Source organism: Diaphorina citri, unplaced genomic scaffold (genome assembly GCF_000475195.1).
Source record: "Diaphorina citri unplaced genomic scaffold, Diaci psyllid genome assembly version 1.1 scaffold1984, whole genome shotgun sequence".
NCBI lineage: Eukaryota > Metazoa > Arthropoda > Insecta > Hemiptera > Psyllidae > Diaphorina > Diaphorina citri.
Genome location: NW_007379410.1, coordinates 24994 through 43515, shown reverse-complemented (window position 1 = coordinate 43515; position 18522 = coordinate 24994). Strand labels below are relative to the sequence as shown.

Here is an 18522-nt window from a genome sequence, read left to right as displayed (position 1 = left end):
ACTCAATTGTCCTCACGAGGCTGAGTACACAACGAACGCCAAGCACAGAGCCGAAAAAACTTTGACCCCGCCGGGAATCGAACCCGAAACCTCCGTCGTGCAACCCTAGTGTGATGTGGTTGGTAAATTGTAAATTCGATTCCCAGAGTGGACAAAGAAAAACTGCACTCGTACTTCGATTGTAAATGTTTCAACGGGGTCGCTTTCTGGTGTTTTCTTGTTGACCCAGCAGCTAACATTTTTTTTTTTTACGAACCTCAGTTGGATCTGGAGGTTGGTGGTTCGAGTCCAAGTCTAGTCATAAAATTTATCTAGGTGTAATAATCGGGGAACGATATTTGTGACAAGCATTTAAATATGTACGCTTAACACAATTAACAATTCCTTTTTTTAAAAAATGTTTTTTAGAGAGAACTGTAAAGGTAGAAACACAGTGCCATCACGTCACGTGAAGTCGTGGGGAGTCAGAAAGATGTAGTTCAAAGTTTTCCCCATAATATTGTAGGTCATTTCGTTCAGGACAGCCACACTGCTATCACCTCACGTGAGCTTGTGTGACGTGATAGTAATGATTCTCCTACTTCGTAGGATTTCTCAAGGAAACCTAACCAATCAACATGTTTAGGTAATACTTCAAGGATTTTCGTTTTGTTAGATTTTGTTTTTGGGCCTCTTATGTGAGATCCTTGAACGCTTTTCTGAGTGAATTCTTCGTTCACTGATCCACTGTAGTGAACTAATATTATTAGACAATTACCTATGTTATTTAAATGTTCAAGTTGTAAAGTTAGGATGAGTTAAGGGTTAAAATGGTATGTAGGTAAATGTAATCAGGAAATGACATTGGAGTTTTCAATGTTTTCATGTTTTATTCTCGCCACCGCTCTGTACTTGACTACAGGAAAATAATTATTGTGCCGGTCAGAATTTCTTGCATATTTTTTGTGGATCCAAAATTTCACTTCCACTCTGTCTTTTTGTTTATAAGTAGTATACTTTTATGGCCAGCCTAGTTAGCTTGTTTGGTAGCGCAGCCTTGTAAGCGCTAGGCCGCGGGTTCGATTCCGTCCAAGGCAGATTTTATCCTGAAGGGATGAGGTTCGCTCTCGGAACGGCTGGCTTTCTCGTATCCTGTCTATTCCTTCTCTCTTCGATTTCGGGACAGTAGACCTCTTAAAATAATAACAATAATAATAAGTAAAACTTGTGTTTGTATTTAACTTGAGAACTGAGTTTATTTGTCAGGAGTTTGGGTTGGGGTTATGTTTTTTGGGTCCTTTCCTTCTCTCTTCGATTTCGGGACAGTAAGACCTCTTAAAATAATAATAATAACAATAATAATAAAACTTGTGTTTGTATTTAACTTGAGAACTTAGTTTATTTGTCAGAAAGTTTGGGTTGGGGTTATGTTTTTTGGGTCCTTTGGGTCACTAGATAGCTTTTTCGCTATATTTTTTCCTCCTCCTCCTCCTTCTTCTTCTTCTTCTTCTTCTTCTTCTTCTTCTTCTTCTTCCTCCTCCTCCTCCTCCTCCTCCTCCTCCTCCTCCTCCTCCTCTTCCTCCAGTTTTCACTCGTTTGAATCGAAATCTTTTCTAATTTTTATTCCCTCTCCTGTGATTTCAGAACAAATGTATAGACAAACCTACCATACAGTTCAATGGACATAGTGAAGGGCAGCTATCGTTTCCCAGCGGACAGAATGCCCGGGCCGGATTCAATTTCAATCTACTCAGCAATGAAGACATCGAGGGACCCCAGGGCAGCTTTGAGTGTGTCCAGCAAAGGTAACTGTCTGCCAGCCTAGTTAGCTTAGCTGGTAGTGCGTCTGCCTTGTAAGCGTTAGGTTGTCGGCATAAATTAAGTTAAGGTTCAGCCAGCCTAGCTAGCTTAGTTGGTAGTGCGTCTGCCTTGTAAGCGCTAGGCCACTGGGCTCGATTCCCGCCCGAGGCGGATTTTATCCTGATGGGATAATGTTCGTTCTCGGAACGGCTGGCTTTCTCCTATCCTCGATTCCCGCCCGGGCGGATTTTATCCTGATGGGATAATGTTTGTTCTCGGAACGGCTGGCTTTCTCCTATCCTGTCTTCCTTCTCTCTTTGATTTTATCCTGATGGGATAATGTTCGTTCTCGGAACGGCTGGCTTTCTCCTATCCTGTCTTCCTTCTCTCTTCGATTTTCGGGATGATAAGACCATAGCAGTTACAGTTCCCTCTGTCAAACCTCTTTTTAAAAAAAAGGTAATTGTCGGTCCATATCATTTCCCAATCAACGTTACAGAAGATTTAGTCAGGTCAGAGTTGGACTTGAATAAGTAAATGCCGTTTTGTGTTATTATATCACAACTTTAGTGCTCACCGCAGCATTGTAGGATTTTCCAAATATCTCAATAATCTTATTCTCAGCACTTAATTACCTACCATACCGATCGTTATGTGCATTTATATTATACATAGCTACTTGTTTTCCTCACGAGGCTGAATACAATTTTTTTTCACCCCGCCGGGAATCTAACCCGGGTCTCCCGCGTGCAAGGCTAGTGCAGTGACCACTACACCATGGGAGCTTCAATGGACATAGTGAAGGGCAGCTATCGTTTCCCAGCGGACAGAATGCCCGGGCCGGATTCAATTTCAATCTACTCAGCAATGAAGATATCGAGGGACCCCAGGGCAGCTTTGAGTGTGTCCAGCAAAGGTAATTGTCGGTCCATATTATTTCCCAATCAACGTTACAGAAGATTTAGTCAGGTCAGAGTTGGACTTGAATAAATAAATGCCGTTTTGTGTTATAATGGTGGGTCCAGACTTGTGCAACAAATCTGACGAATGCGAACGTTTTTCATGTATCCGAGAATTTTAGTAATGGCCTATAGTAGGTACATCATTTGCATTGCACGATGCTTTGCAAACACGTCCAAACTAGTGCAACGCACATCAAAGACATTCGCCAGAAAACCGCCAACCTCTCGGATACCCACAAACGTTTGCTCCTGTTCAAAAAATTTGCTGCAACTTTCTCAAACACGTCCAAACTAACGAATTTCATTGCATTGCACGTTGCATTGCACAAGTCTGGACCCACCATTAGATCACAACTTTAGTGCTCACCGCAGCATTGTAGGATTTTCCAAATATCTCAATAATCTTATTCTCAGCACTACTTACTTACTTTCCGTGTCCTCTTCTTTCTCATCAAATCTTTCTTCCCCAGTAATTTGAGACGTAAACTGCCCTCTCATTTGCCGCAAGGAGATCTGCGTGAGTGCATGTCGTCTCCATTTGGCCGCATACCAGGAGATGATCATGTGTCTGCTCACTGCCGCATCCGCAGGTTGCATCCTCTTCGTACCCCCATAGCTTTACCACTTAGCACTTAATTACCTACTATACCGATCGTTATATGAATTTATATTATACATAGCTACCTGTTTTCCTCACGAGGCTGAATACATTTTTTTTTTTACCCCGCCGGGAATTTAACCCGGGTCTCCCGCGTGCAAGGCTAGTGCAGTGACCACCACTACACCATGGGAGCTGACTTCCTTAAATAGCCGGTGAAAAAAAAAAACTGATATGAACATGACAACTACCTATTCCCCCTACGATCTTTCTTTCTACGGCCCATCCGATGGACCTATTATTTTTTACGTTCGTTAGCCAAACGGCCATTTTTGGCCTTTTTCTCACGAATTTTCCATTCTAATGGTATCCCATATTCTTCTCCTCCCTCAGGACGCCGGGCTCGTCGCATCTGGAGTCCGTCGGCGCCCTACAATAATATAACATTAAAAATACAACATTTCAATGAATACCATTGTACAACGTCAGTTAGAAAAGAAAAGAAGTGACAACTACCTATTGCCCGTACGATCTTTCTTTCTACGACCCATCCGATGGACCTATTATTTTTTTACGTTTGTTGGCCAAACGGCCATTTTTGGCCCTGCCCCCCTCATCAACCACAGTCACACGCCGCCCCGGCCCACCAGTGTGCCCAACCTAACCAACACCACCACAACCACAACCACCACCAGTACCAGCAATAGTACCAGTACTTTCTTGCCCAAATATGAAAAGTAAGTGCCAGCCATACAAGTTTGTTAATATAATTTTGAGTCCCATTCGGTCTTCGTTTTATGTCGAGGGGTCTTGGGACTTTTCATTTATTAAATTTTGGTTCTTAGGAGCCCTTTCCTGTGGGGTTTTCTTCTACAGGGGGTTTCGCCACCACCAGTACCAGCAATAGTACCAGTACTTTCTTGCCCAAATATGAAAAGTAAGTGACAGCCATACAAGTTTGTTAATATAATTTCGAGTCCCATTCGGTCTTCGTTTTATGTCGAGGGGTCTTGAGACTTTTTATTCATTATATTTTGGTTCTTAGGAGCCCTTTCCTGTGGGGTTTTCTTCTACAGGGGGTTTCATGTATCCCTTGAAATACATGAGTACTTTTTATTTTTAGAAAATTCCTCTTGATTGGTTTAGTTCAGTTCACCAAACTACACACTAATGAGTGAATTCCCCGATGCTAATCTTTTATTTGCCAGCCTAGTTAACATGTAGTGTAGTGCGTCTGCCTTATAAGCGTTGGGTCGCGGGTTTCATTCCCGCCTGGGGCGAATTTTATCCCAAAAAAAGATAAGGTTCGTTCTCGAAACGGCAGGCTTTCTGTCTTTCTTCTCTCTTCACTTTCGGGACGATAAGACCTTGGCAGTTACAGTTCCCTCTATCAAACCTCTTTACAAAAATTTTAATACTTCTTTAGTTCAGTTCACCAAACTACACACTAATGAGTGAATTCCCCGATGCTAATCTTTTATTTGCCAGCCTAGTTAACATGTAGTGTAGCGCGTCTGCCTTATAAGCGTTAGGTCGCGGGTTTCATTCCCGCCTGGGGCGAATTTTATCCCAAAAAGATAAGGTTCGTTCTCGAAACGGCAGGCTTTCTCCTATCCTGTCTTTCTTCTCTCTTCGATTTCGGGACGATAAGACCTTGGCAGTTACAGTTCCCTCTGTCAAACCTCTTTACAAAAATTTTAATACTTCTCTTCTCTTTTCTCTCTTCGCTTTCGGGACGATAAGACCTTGGCAGTTACAGTTCCCTCTATCAAACCTCTTTACAAAAATTTTAATACTTTTCTTCTCTTTCCAATCCCCAGGGACTACACGACCATAGTGGACTTAGAACAAAGAAGGAGATATAAGAACGACTTCTCAGAGAGCTACAAAGAATATCAAATGTTGCACGCCAAAATCGAAACCGTTGCGAGTCGCTTCGCGTCGCTGCAGAATCAGTTGCGAAGGGAAACGCCTGGCTCGTTCGCTCATAAGGTAACAATGGAAAGTAGGAAAATGGTCAGGAGGTTGACTATTCAACTCCTTTTTTGTATGAAATTCTCTCTAGCCCTTTCAGAACTCGTCAATTTGACTGAAAAATGTCCTAGATTTTTTTTTTTTTTTCCAGTAATGAAGTTTGTATTTAGTAGGTATGTACTTTGGATAATAGAAACTTCTTGCAAATCCAAACCCAAATTATCCACAATACATGCAATTTCAATGAAATTGAGAGGCACAAGGAAGAGGATCTGAACTATTCCATGCGAAGATGGAGCCCTGTTGTTTTAGGTTCCGTTTATCAATTGCTGCTGCCAAAATCGAAACCGTTGCGAGTCGCTTCGCGTCGCTGCAGAATCAGTTGCGAAGGGAAACGCCTGGCTCGTTCGCTCATAAGGTAAGTAGGAAAATGGTTAGGAGGTTGACTATTCAACTCCTTTTCTGTATGAAATTCTCTCTAGCCCTTTCAGAACTCGTCAATTTGACTGAAAAATGTCCTAGATTTTTTTTTTTTTTTTCAGTAATGAAGTTTGTATTTAGTAGGTATGTACTTTGGATAATAGAAACTTCCTGCAAATCCAAACCCAAATTATCCATAATACATGCCATCTCAATGAAATTGCTGCTATTGGGCTTTTTAAATTACCGGCCAGTTAAAACACATTTGAATCAATGCTAATTTGGCAAGCCAATAACTTTTAACAGCCTGCTGAATGCCATTGATAAACCAAACCTTAGTTTTAGAATATAATTTTTATTGAAAAATAAACAAATAAAATATAACTTTGGATATTAATGCTGCCTTTTTTCGGTGTGAATTTCAGCAAATTCAAGACACGATCGTGCGCGAGTATCACGAAAACAAGACGGACCGCAAGTTCGAGGACTGTCGCCGTCGCTTCGAGTACCTCCACAACAAGCTGTCCCACATCAAGAAGCTCGTGTTTATCTACGACTCGAACAATCTCAAGTAGGGCCGGCCCCAGTCATGGACACCCGCCCCCCGACAGACGAAAACATTTGCCCCGCCCCGCCTGACACGACCGTCAACCGCTGTTGAGTACTTGGAAGAACTTTGTAAATTTTATGCCTCGAAATTTTATTTGAAATGATTCAATGTAGTGCTGTGAAAGAAAAAACTTTGTGCCGGTAATTAAAAATGTTCGAAAGTTTCATAGTTGTGCCGCGAAGGAAAGGAATTTGTGCCGTGAAGGAAAAGGATTTTGTGCCGGTAGTGAAAAACTTCTTCAAAAGGGACTTTCTAAGCGGAATTCGATTAATGAGTTTTCAAAGATCTAATCACTGAATATTTTTGGTGATCGTATAAGTTATAGTCATTGAGTCATTGATGGACTTTCGTCCGACCTTTGACACCCTGCTATACAATCGACAGCGTTGAAGTACTTCTTAGAAAGCTTTTTTAGATGAATGAAGACGAAGTGAGATCCAATGGTTAAGTTTTCAAAGATCTAATCACTGAATATTTTTGGTGATCGTATAAGTTGTAGTCATTGAGTCATTGATGGACTTTCGTCCGACCTTTGACACCCTGCTGTACAATCGACAGCGTTGAAGTACTTCTTAGAAAGCTTTTTTTAGATGAATGAAGACGAAGTGAGATCCAATGGATAAGATAAAGTTTTTTTCCAAGTGCTGAACAGTTTTGATGGCGCAAAGGACTGAGAGGGAATCGAAAAGTGGCGTGCCTCAAGGCGCCAAGCTTGGACCTTTCCCCTCCCCCTCGCTTTTGTTTTTGTTGTCTGTGGACCTGAAATTTTGTTTTGTGTCGTCGCGCTACTTTTCTCGGTCTGTCGTGTTTTTTGACGCGAAAGGAAAAGCGCGGCGCGCTCTCGTTTTGTGCCTTTATATTGAGATGTCTGCCCCCCCTCCCATTACTCCCCTCCCCTCGGTCTGATAGTTTGTCTTCCCCTCCCCTTTCTTCCCGACAGTCTCTTTCTCTCTCTTGAGTATGTTGTCTCTCTCATTCGTACGTATAGGAAAAAAAATTCATGTCTTCTGGAAGAAAGAGTACCGATATACATATATTATATTTATTTTATTTTTTTCTTTGTGTGTCTTGTTCTATATTTTTTATGATTACTTTATACGTTACTACCTAGTTCTACTTTCTCTTCTACACCAGTTGGGTTGCCTGTGTGATGGCTATTGAAGGAATTCCTCTTAAACCTCCATTGTTTCTTAAGTTCTTCTAATGTCCCCCTTTGAGTCAAATATGAATCCGAAGTTATTTGTCAGTTGTTTTCGATGTCTTGTTAACTAGACAGTTTTAAGCCTAGTACACACTGTTGTGCAACTGTTGCGAAGCAAATGTTTCGAATGTTGAGCAACTTTCAAGATAAACTTGGTGGTAAAGGGACTTTTCTGTTTCATCCTAGCTGTTTAAATGACATCTATTTTACACACTAAAAAAAAAATGTTTCAGAAATAAGTCTGGAGAGAAAAAAAAGCTATATTGTTGCAAAAACATTTCCACTTCTACACCAGTTGGGTTGCCTGTGTGATGGCTATTGAAGGAATTCCTCTTAAACCTCCATTGTTTCTTAAGTTCTTCTAATGTCCCCCTTTGAGTCAAATATGAATCCGAAGTTATTTGTCAGTTGTTTTCGATGTCTTGTTAACTAGACAGTTTTAAGCCTAGTACACACTGTTGTGCAACTGTTGCGAAGCAAATGTTTCGAATGTTGAGCACCTTTCAAGATAAACTTGGTGGTAAAGGGACTTTTCTGTCTCATCCTAGCTGTTTAAATGACATCTATTCTACACACTAAAAGACAAAAAAAAAAATGTTTCAGAAATAAGTCTGGAGAGAAAAAAAAGCTAGATTGTTGCAAAAACATTTCCGGATTGTTAAGAACCAATGTTTCTGATGAAAAATATTGCTCTTGTGTGTCCTAGGCATTACGGTCACCCGTGCAGATACACTCCACAAGTCCACACTCAATGTTGCTTAACGTTATTGGTTATTTTCTAGTCCGATTCTCCATACAAGCTGTCAAGACTTTGATTCATATTTGATTTAGCCACCATTTTATTTGCTCGCTCCTGGTTCTATTATCAAAACCATCTCCATTTTTTCTACGATTTGATTCCCTATGAAAGTATAGGCTGCACTTATATCATTTATTTATTCTTAATTTTATAATGGCCGGGGTCACATTCGGAGTTTAATAGAATAGAATTGAATATACCTTGTTCATCCTCCTGGAATAAGACTGAAAGTCCCTTTGCCCCAGCAGTCTCACCAAGGTCTTGTATATTTTGACATGTGGGCTTAATTTTATAATGGCCGGGGTCACATTCGGAGTTTAATAGAATAGAATTGAATATACCTTGTTCATCCTCCTGGAATAAGACTGAAAAGTCCCTTTGCCCCAGCAGTCTGACCAAGGTCTTATATATTTTGACATGTGGGGTTTAATCTCGGTTTACTTCTTGATTAAACAATCTGATTGGTTGATTTCACAAATTTTAGCCAATCAGATTTGCAAATACAGAAAAGTAAAATGTGCTCCCCCCCATTGTCAAAATATACGAGACCTTGTTTAGACTGCTGCGGTAAAGGCACTTTTCAGTCCTATTCAGGCAGGATAAACAAAGGTATATTCTTAACCTAATATAATCTCGTATGTGGTCCCGCCCATAAGACGTGTTGATTCTAAAGGTGTATCACTAATCTTGCCCATTTTTATTGCACCTGGGCCCCCTTGTGGAGGAGTTTACACTTTAGACTCGTTCCCTCTTGTCGTTCGAAAAAAAAAAATCGTGTCGTGCGGGCTTTAATCTCGGTTTACTTCTTGATTAAACAATCTGATTGGTTGATTTCACAAATTTTAGCCAATCAGATTTGCAAATACAGAAATGTAAAATGTTATTTTTTATTTACAAAAACATCATACACATACAGTATACATATAATGAAAATGCTCGAGCATCAGCAAATATGCAGCAGGCCATTAGTGCATTTTTTTAACGAAAAAGGAAAAAAAAAAAAGAGAGAAAAGAAAAAGAAAAAAAAAGGAAAAGAAAAAGAGAAAAGAAAATTGGATTATATAAATGTAAAATGTGCTCCCCCCATAAATTGTCAAAATATACGAGACCTTGTTTAGACTGCTGGGGTAAAGGGACTTTTCAGTCCTATTCAGGCAGGATAAACAAAGGTATATTCTTAACCTAATTTAAACTCGTATTGTGGTCCCGCCCATAAGATGTGTTGATTCTAAAGGTGTCACTAATCTTGCCCATTTTTATTACACCTGGGCCCCCTTGTGGAGGAGTTTACACTTTAGACTCGTTCCCTCTTGTCGTTCGAAAAAAAATTCGCGTCGTGTGTTTACCTTGCAGAAATAATATCGAGTAATTTAGGATTACCCAAAAAGGTTTCCCCAATGTGAATTAGTTCAGTCTATCCCAGACTTTGATTACAAGAGTATCATCAACGTGAAGTTACATATTTGCTAGGTAATTATACAAATATACCTACATATTTCGAAATGTTAAAAAATCATGGCTAGATGTTTTTAAAGTCAACTTTTTACGTGAGTTTCGTGTTTCTTTTTCTTTTCATGACTTTGTAAGTCATCTATACTTTTCTTCTTCTACCATTGTACTTTGTACCTATTGGGTGGTATCCAGATTATGTACATGATACAAAAAATCCTATCGGCTTTTAGTTCCAAAGATTGTCGTTGTAGGTTTAGTGAATGACAAACATTCCTCCCCTCTGACAAAAGAAACACTGAAACATAGGTAAATTTGCCACCATAAAAAATATTGTCAAGTGAGTCAAGTCCAAATAGAAGTACATGAATATTTCATAGCGGGAGAGTGGAACCAATGACATTGCCGAACCAAATCACCGCCAACCACCATCTCACCACAATTCGACCATCAGGAGATAATGTCTCCATGATTACGACACATTTTCCTTAAAGACATGTGCTCATTACGTCTATCACTTCTCATTCCATCTATCTAAATATCTACTTACATATGTACATATCTACATCTACCATATTATCTATCTACTTATCTATACCACGTCGGTCTCTGTATATTTTCCTTAAAGACATGTGCTCATTACGTCTATCACTTCTCATTCCATCTATCTAAATATCTACTTACATATGTACATATCTACATCTAACATATTATCTATCTACTTATCTACCACGTCGGTCTCTGTATACTAAATCACATTGCCTACACCCTACAGGACATTCGGGAAAAAATTGGATGAAACTCACGACAAGTGGGAACGGCCCTTTTGATACAATATTATTTATTATACATACTCAATATAAACCATCGGCGCTTAAGAAACAACAGCGCCCAACGACGCTGTTGTTTCTTAATGCGACATTCATGCTGATTTTTTTCTTCTATGTATGTATATTTTTAAAATTAAGAAATTCTGTCATTACTCGGGATCTATCTTACTTTGTCTCTCCGATGATTTTCCATTTTTCCAAGTTAAATGATTTATAAATTTATATGGAATGAGAATTAGGTATGATTATTACTTTTTTAGAGAGAGAGAGAGAGAGAGAGAAAGGAAGAGAATGAGTATAAATAAAGTGTAAGAAGAAGAGAAGTTGTGAGTGCAGAGAGACAGCAAAGAAAAGACTGGCCACGAAAAGAATGAAAATAGAAAGGTTTAAAATACCCAGTGTAAAAAAAGACTGTAATTCCATAATTCCCCCCTTGAGGGATTTTTTTTTTTTTTTTTTACGAACTCAGCCAAACTAAAGTAGTATTTTTTCCAAACAAGTATTTAATTTGTTTATTTTTACAGGGTTATAACCAAAAGAAGGATACGAAAGATTTGGCTTGTTTTACCCCAGGCTAATTTTTACAACAAAAAGTGTGTATTATTTTTTTTAGTTAATTTTTCTGTCTGTAAAAGAAATCATGCATTTTTCTTCCCATAAAGAGCAGCTGAAAGCTTATGTATGTATTTTAGGGGTTTTTAGTTTATCTGAATATTTCTGAGTTCATTTGTGATCCAAACCAAACGTCTGCCTTAGCCAGCCTAGGTTGCTTGGAAGGTAGCGCGTCTGCCTTGTAAGCGCTAAGTTGCGGGTTCGATTCCCTCCCAGGGCGGATTTTATCCTGAACGGACAATGTTCGCTCTTGGAACGGTTGGCTTTCTCCTATCCTGTCTTCCTTGTCTCTTCGATTTCGCGGGACGATGTTCACTCTATCAAACCTTTTCAAAAGAAAGAAAGAACAACAAGAAGAAGAAGAAGAAGAAGTCTTCGATTTCGCGGGACGATGTTCACTCTATCAAACCTTTTCAAAAGAAAGAAAGAACAACAAGAAGAAGAAGAAGAAGAAGAAAAAAAACTACTGCGCCAAGAAAATACTTGGTCAGCTTTGGTCCTGAATTCTGCCCAAAAAGAGGTTCAAAATAAAACCTGAGTGCTCAATTTAGGTCAAGATGATTCAAGATATTTCAGCTAAATTAAGATAAGACCTATAGAGAGAGAAAAAATGTCTTCAGTGTCCTCTAATTTTCTCTTTTTTTGGCCTTACTGTCTAAAATACCCCTAGGGCCCTATACTTAAAACCTTGCGGGGTATGTTGTTAACGTATTTCATTCAATTATTCCATATTTACCTAGGTACCAACGGTTGGCTTTCTCCTATCCTGTCTTCCTTGTCTCTTCGATTTCGCGGGACGATGTTCACTCTATCAAACCTTTTCAAAAGAAAGAGAGAAGAAGAAGAAAAAAACTACTGCCCCAAGAAAATACTTGGTCAGCTTTGGTCCTGAATTTTCCCCAAAAAGAGGTTCAAAATAAAACCCGAGTGCTCAATTTAGGTCAACATGATTCAAGATATTTCAGCTAAATTAAAATAAGGCCTATAGAGAGAGAAAAAATGTCTTCAGTGTCCTCTAATTTTCTCTTTTTTTTTTGGCCTTGCTGTCTAAAATACCCCTAGGGCCCTATACTTGAAACCTTGCGGGGTATGTTGTTAACATATTTCATTCAATTATTCCATATTTACCTAGGTATCTAATGTTAAACTGAAAATTTTAAGAAAATCGAATCTCTTTTCATTCGATGTACGTATTATTTTCCTCCCTGTAACCTTAAGAGTATAATTAAGAGAAATTTTAAGAGATTTAATTAAACCATTTAAAAACTACCTACAAAAAGGATAGGAAATATTCCCTTCAATTTTACTCCTCCTTTGTAAGCTTAAGTGAAATCTCAGAGGATTTAAACTACCTAATTCTAAGAAAATCGAATCTCTTTTCATTCGATGTACGTATTATTTTCCTCCCTGTAACCTTAAGAGTATAATTAAGAGAAATTTTAAAAGATTTAAACCATTTAAAAACTACACACAAAAAGGATAGGAAATATTCCCTTGAATTCTACTCCTCCTTTGTAAGCTTAAGTAAATTCTCAGAGGATTTGAACTACCTAAAAAAATACCTACATTAAAAAAAAAAAGAATTTGATTAAGAACCTATTTAATAAATAAATTAAATAATTAAAGGAAAATATTGTATTATCCATGGTATTGATGAAATGTAAATGACCCACATAATTATTGTATTTGCAAGTTGTATTTTTCCTAAATAGGGGATTTTTTTCCATGTAGGGATCAAACCCGCGAAAAATTCCCTCTTTAGTCGTATTTTTCTTGTGGAATCTTGAACTATTTGAACGCGCTTACTTGCCTTGCAGAAGTTCCCAGGTTTGATGCCCATCATCGACAAAAATTTGTACTCGTTTTTCTATTGCAAATATGTATTTCAGCGCGGGTTTCTTTCTGGTGTTCTCGTGTTGCCATAATTATTGTATTTGCAAGTTGTATTTTTCCTAAATAGGGGATTTTTTTCCATGTAGGGATCAAACCCGCGAAAAATTCCCTCTTTGGTCGTATTTTTCTTGTGGAATCTAGAACTATTTGAACGCGCTTACTTGCCTTGCAGAAGTTCCCGGGTTCGATGCCCATCATCGACAAAAATTTGTACTCGTTTTTCTATTGCAAATATGTATTTCAGCGGGTTTCTTTCTGGTGTTCTCGTGTTGACCCAGCACCTAAATTGGAAGTATTGTACCACCTAAATGGGAAGTATTGAAGTAGGCATGCTACGACACAGACCACACGAGTCTAATGTAAATAAATAAATAAACCTTTATTTGGTGGTCATTTAAAGGCACAATACAATACATACCTACTTATAAGTTTAGAAAAACATACAAAGAGTAATCCTACCTATGAATATAACCATTATACATGAAGTATTTTTAAGTTCTTCCCATTTGAAATACCTATATGCCAAAGCTCAAGGCCAAGACCCCAATTCAGCAACTGCTGAGGTATGTATAGAGTCTAATGTAGCAGTTGTAAATAAAAAAGGCAGTGAAACTTTTTCATTTTTTAAGTTCATATTCCACAAGAAAAATGTGACGGTGGTTGGTAATTGTAAATTCGATTCCCAGAGTGGACAAAGAAAAACTGCACTCGTACTTCGATTGTAAATATTTCAACGGGGTCGCTTTCTGGTGTTTTCTTGTTGACCCAGCAGCTAAATGAGAAGTATTGTGTCTAACTTTAAGTAGTCAAGTTTTGAGTGACCATGATCTGACTGTAATGTTTTGAATGTCGGGCCTTAAGGCCAAACCAATGCAAATAATCATACATAAAAATGTTGTACGAGTATGTTGACGGATCACAAATGTCATTTATCCAGCAGCTAAAGGGGAAGTATTGTGTCTAACTTTAAGTACTCAAGTTTTGAGTGACCATGATCTGGCTGTAATGTTTTGAATGTCGGGCCTTACAAATAATAATACATAAAAATGTTGTACGAGTATGTTGACGGATCACAAATGTCATTATTTAATGGTTTTGTTCTCTCCTCTTTCCCGTACAGACGAAAGCCTGCTAACCTGACGCCGCCGGGCAGTTCGGACACGGGAAGTACAAGCTCCTCCGGTGCCTCCCCCGAGTCCCCCCCTCCCACGCTGTCCAAGAGGCCGAAACCCGGCTACTTCGAGGGCGCCGACGGCTTTAAATCACATTGCCTACACCCTACAGGACATTCGGGAAAAAATTGGATGAAACTCACGACAAGTGGGAACGGCCCTTTTGATACAATACTATTTATTATACATACTCAATATAAACTATCGGCGCTTAAGAAACAACAGCGCCCAACGACGCTGTTGTTTCTTAATGCGACATTCATGCTGATTTTTTCTTCTATGTATATTTTTTAAATTGAGAAATTCTGTCATTACTCGGGATCTATCTTACTTTGTCTCTCCGATGATTTTCCCATTTTTCCAAGTTAAATGATTTATAAATTTATATGGAATGAGAATTAGGTATGGTTATTACTTTTTTTAGAGATAGAGAGAGAGAGAGGGAGAGAATGAGTATAAATAAAGTGTAAGAAGAAGAGAAGTTGTGAGTGCAGAGAGACAGCAAAGAAAAGACTGGCCACGAAAAGAATGAAAATAGAAAGGTTTAAAATACCCAGTGTAAAAAAAGACTGTAATTTCCCGCAAGTTAAATTAAAAAAAAAAATCCTCTTCTCTTGAAATTTAATGTTTCTCTGATTTCTCCCGTTTATTTAGGGCATTTTAGGGGACTGGTGGGAAATTCCACTTACCTAATTTCTTCCTTGCTCTGACAACTTTACTCCCTAGAAATAGATTTTAAAAAAATGTTCGTACTTTTTTTTTCTGATATACTGCCGCTTAAATAAGAACTAAAAATAGTTCCTTTACCCCAGGAGTAAGACCACTATTAGTAATGTCATAATGTCAAAAAAGGTCAAGTTTTTTAAGAAAAAAAGAAAAAAAAAGGTTGATAAAATTCCACATCTCAATTGGGATCGAACCCACGCTCTCCTGCTTTCAAGGCGAGCGTCTTGACCACTAGACCACCGAGGCTGCTGTTGGTTTCTTGTTGGCTCTTTTTTTTTTACTAAATAGGCAGGCACACTTTTCTCCCCTTTGTTATTATTTTTCTTTTTTACTACCTATTGAAAATTTATTGATTTTTTTTGCTTTTTTTTTTTTTTTTTTTTTTACTTAGTAGGCAGGCACATTTTCCCCCCTTTGTTATTATTTTTCTTTTTTACTACCTATTGAAAATTTATTGATTTTTTTTCCTCTGTTTTTGTTTTTATTTGGTTTTTCTATTTTGTTGTTGTTTTGAAATTATTTTCTTCCGTTGTATTACTACCACCAAGCTCTGATTTTTTATTTACCATGGCTTATTTTAAATTTATTACCTTCTTTTTCTTTTTTTTTTTTTTTTTTTTTTTTTTTTTTTTTTTGTGAAATTACCAATCTCGGAAAATGGACGTGGTTTTCTTCTCCTCCTCTTCCCTCTTTCCCCCTTCATTTTTCCCCTTCTTTTCCTCCCTTTTTCTCATTTTTCCCCCCGAATCAATACCTATGACCATCAGTCTCTTTGTATCCTTCCAGCTTCTCTTGTCCCCCCTTTCCTCTTGTAGCAACTTTCAAGATAAAATACATTACCCATTATAGGTATCTACCTGTCTACTAAAAGCCAAGAAAAATGACTCACAAACAAGTCTGGAGAACAGAAAAAGTTGCCGGACTGTTGCCAAAACATTTCTGGATTGTTGAGAAACAAATGTTTCTGATGAAAATGTTGCCGGTGGGTATTATACCTACTGCTTTAGAATCACGATACCAAATGCCCAGTTGATTTGAATTTGACGGTTCACAGAACTACCCCGATTATACGCGAAAAACATTCTCGGCTCGTGCATTGTTCTAGTTTGTTGAAAAAAATATTATTTTTTACATACATGTACCATCATACGCGAAAAACATTCTCGGCTCGTGCATTGTTCTAGTTTGTTGAAAAAAATATTATTTTTTACATACATGTACCTTTTTTTTTTTTCTTCTTCGTTATTATGCATTATATTATATTATGAAACTGAAAAAAGAATTAAAAAAAAATATATTTTTAAATTAAAACAAAAAAAAACATGTTACCTTATATCATCATCAAATGGTTTGTTTTTTCTTTCCTGGTTGAGGTTCACGGGTTTGAATCCCGGTGATTTGGCCTTGAAAATATGGCAGTACTAAGTACTAGAGGCAATGAAGAATAGAAAAATAATAATAATAGTGCTTATTTATACTGCTCGCATAGGACTGAAAAGTAGAGATGTGTAAAGATTCATTGAGCTAAAAAAATGAACTACTCTTTTCAGTGAACTAGGTCCTCAAGAGTAGTTCTTTCAAAACTTGTAACTCGCTCTTTAGTTCCCTATACAATAAACAATAACCAGCTGTATGCTGTACGAGACCGAGAGTTTTCTGTCTTTTTCTTTCTACATTTGAGTGAGAGAGATGGCGTTTTTCGTCAAAAATGGCAAATCAAAAATGGATTTTCAGATAGTAAAAAAAAAATCGTCAAAAAAAATTTCACGAAAAAACACTCGTACCGGGCCTAAGGCGGGTGAAAAACAGAAAAGAAAAAAGATAATAATAAAAGAATTCAAATTGAATCTTTTATTATTATCTTTTTCTTTTCTGTTTTTCACCTGCCTTAGGCCCGGATTCAAAGATCAAATCGGACGGTTATGATGGGGGGACAAACCTCTTAAAAAAAGTGAGACAATGAGACCACTTCCTTTCAAGAGAAAATACAGCCAGCCCAGTTAGCTCGGAGGGTAATTCGCCTGCCTTGTAATAGCAAGGTCACGGGTTCGAGTCCCACGATAAGGTTCGAATGAAAGCTCATTTTTCCAGTAGCTTTTGGGGATGAAAAAAATTGAATATTGGTCAAAAAACAAAACTGGTAAGTACAAAAATAATAAAAATAAGTAGGTAATGATGATATATTTTTTTTATTTAAATTAGTAAACAAAAAATGATAATTCGAAATAATGATGAGCAAATGAAAATATAAATAAATCAATCTTTCAAAATAAGTTTCTCCTGTAATAATTATAATATAGGTAATCCAAGAATATTTTAATACAAGGTAATATAGAGTCGTATTTTCCTTTCGAAATTTTCAGGTGGTATTTTATTTTAAATTTGAGCCCAAAATCTAGGGAGAAAATGATGTCCTTGAGGTATGTTTAAATTAAGCAAACATGATTAAATTAAACATGTTCTCCTAATTTTGGTCTAGCTGGGGGACCTTAAACAGGGAGTAGACCAGCTCAAGTCTGGCTGGGCGACTTTAAACAGGGAGCCCTTTCGAAATTTTCAGGTGGTATTTTATTTTAAATTTGAGCCCAAAATCTAGGGAGAAAATGATGTCCTTGAGGTATGTTTAAATTAGGCAAACATGATTAAATTAAACATGTTCTCCTAATTTTGGTCTAACTGGGGGACCTTAAACAGGGAGTAGACCAGCTCAAGTCTGGCTGGGCGACTTTAAACAGGGAGGATACCAGCCTGAAATTTCCCTTGCTATAAAGAAATAGCAAAGGATGAGTGCGAAGGGCATGAAATTTGAGTAGCCTAAAACCAAGTGTCAGCCCAAAGTAGTCTAGGGCTGATTGAGAGGCTGACGAAAAACGCCGACCCCGTCTAAACACGAGAGAAGGCGATGAAGAAGAATGGTGGGGAATGGAGAAATGGAACAATTTACAATGCCAGGCTATGTTCCATTTCAACCATTAACACCGTGAAAATTGCGAAAGGAAAATACACAAGCTATGCTATACAGTAAATAATTGGTTATTGGCACTCGAATAGGGAATCCCTCAAAAAACACTTCGTGTTGGAAAAGTTGAAATCAACTTGAAAGTAAAATCAAGTTTGCCGAGAATCGGTCCAAATTTTTCCAAATGGAGTAAAATAAAAATAACTGAAAATATCTAAATATCTACAAAAAAATACCACACTTCTTTTGAAAAGAAAATACGTATTTCCAAGAGTTAAATATAAAATAATAAAAATTTTCAATTGACTTTGTTTAGAACCCTGTAGTTTTTAAAACACACCGTTTTTCTTTACACTATTGCAAATGGGGGGCTATGAAGGTTTTCTTCATAAATAAAATTTTACATTACTTTCCTTTAAATAAAAAATTAAATCAGAATTCCTCTAAGTATTCTTGATAATAAATATTAATTAACAAGTTAAAATTGCAAAGAAAACCTACTTTTTTCTAGCTCACTATAGAAAACTAACAAAATGGT

At 37.6% G+C, this 18522-nt stretch overlaps 1 protein-coding gene and 2 long non-coding RNA genes across 3 annotated transcripts; all 3 read left to right on the top strand.

Moving 5' to 3' along the window:
- Positions 1 to 3948: 3948 nt before the first annotated feature.
- Positions 3949 to 6368, top strand: LOC103517834 (RNA polymerase II elongation factor ELL-like). The gene is made up of 3 exons (XM_008482882.2): positions 3949 to 4076; positions 5160 to 5331; positions 6159 to 6368. Exons 2-3 carry the CDS (start codon positions 5239 to 5241, stop codon positions 6306 to 6308), a joined length of 243 nt encoding a protein of 80 aa, XP_008481104.1. The 5' UTR covers positions 3949 to 4076; positions 5160 to 5238; the 3' UTR covers positions 6309 to 6368.
- Positions 6369 to 11630: 5262 nt separating this feature from the next.
- On the top strand, positions 11631 to 12590 carry LOC113470985. Its single transcript, XR_003393855.1, has 2 exons — positions 11631 to 11974; positions 12367 to 12590. It is a non-coding gene; the product is annotated as an uncharacterized LOC113470985 (long non-coding RNA).
- Positions 12591 to 17211: 4621 nt separating this feature from the next.
- LOC113470983 lies at positions 17212 to 18195 on the top strand. Its single transcript, XR_003393852.1, has 2 exons — positions 17212 to 17388; positions 17586 to 18195. It is a non-coding gene; the product is annotated as an uncharacterized LOC113470983 (long non-coding RNA).
- Positions 18196 to 18522: the final 327 nt, after the last annotated feature.

Coding starts and splice junctions, on each gene's coding strand:
- LOC103517834 (XM_008482882.2), top strand. CDS start 5,239: ATGTTGCACGCCAAAATCGAAACCGTTGCGAGTCGCTTCGCGTCGCTG. Junction 5,332..6,158: donor CTGGCTCGTTCGCTCATAAG/GTAACAATGGAA, acceptor TGTGAATTTCAG/CAAATTCAAGACACGATCGT.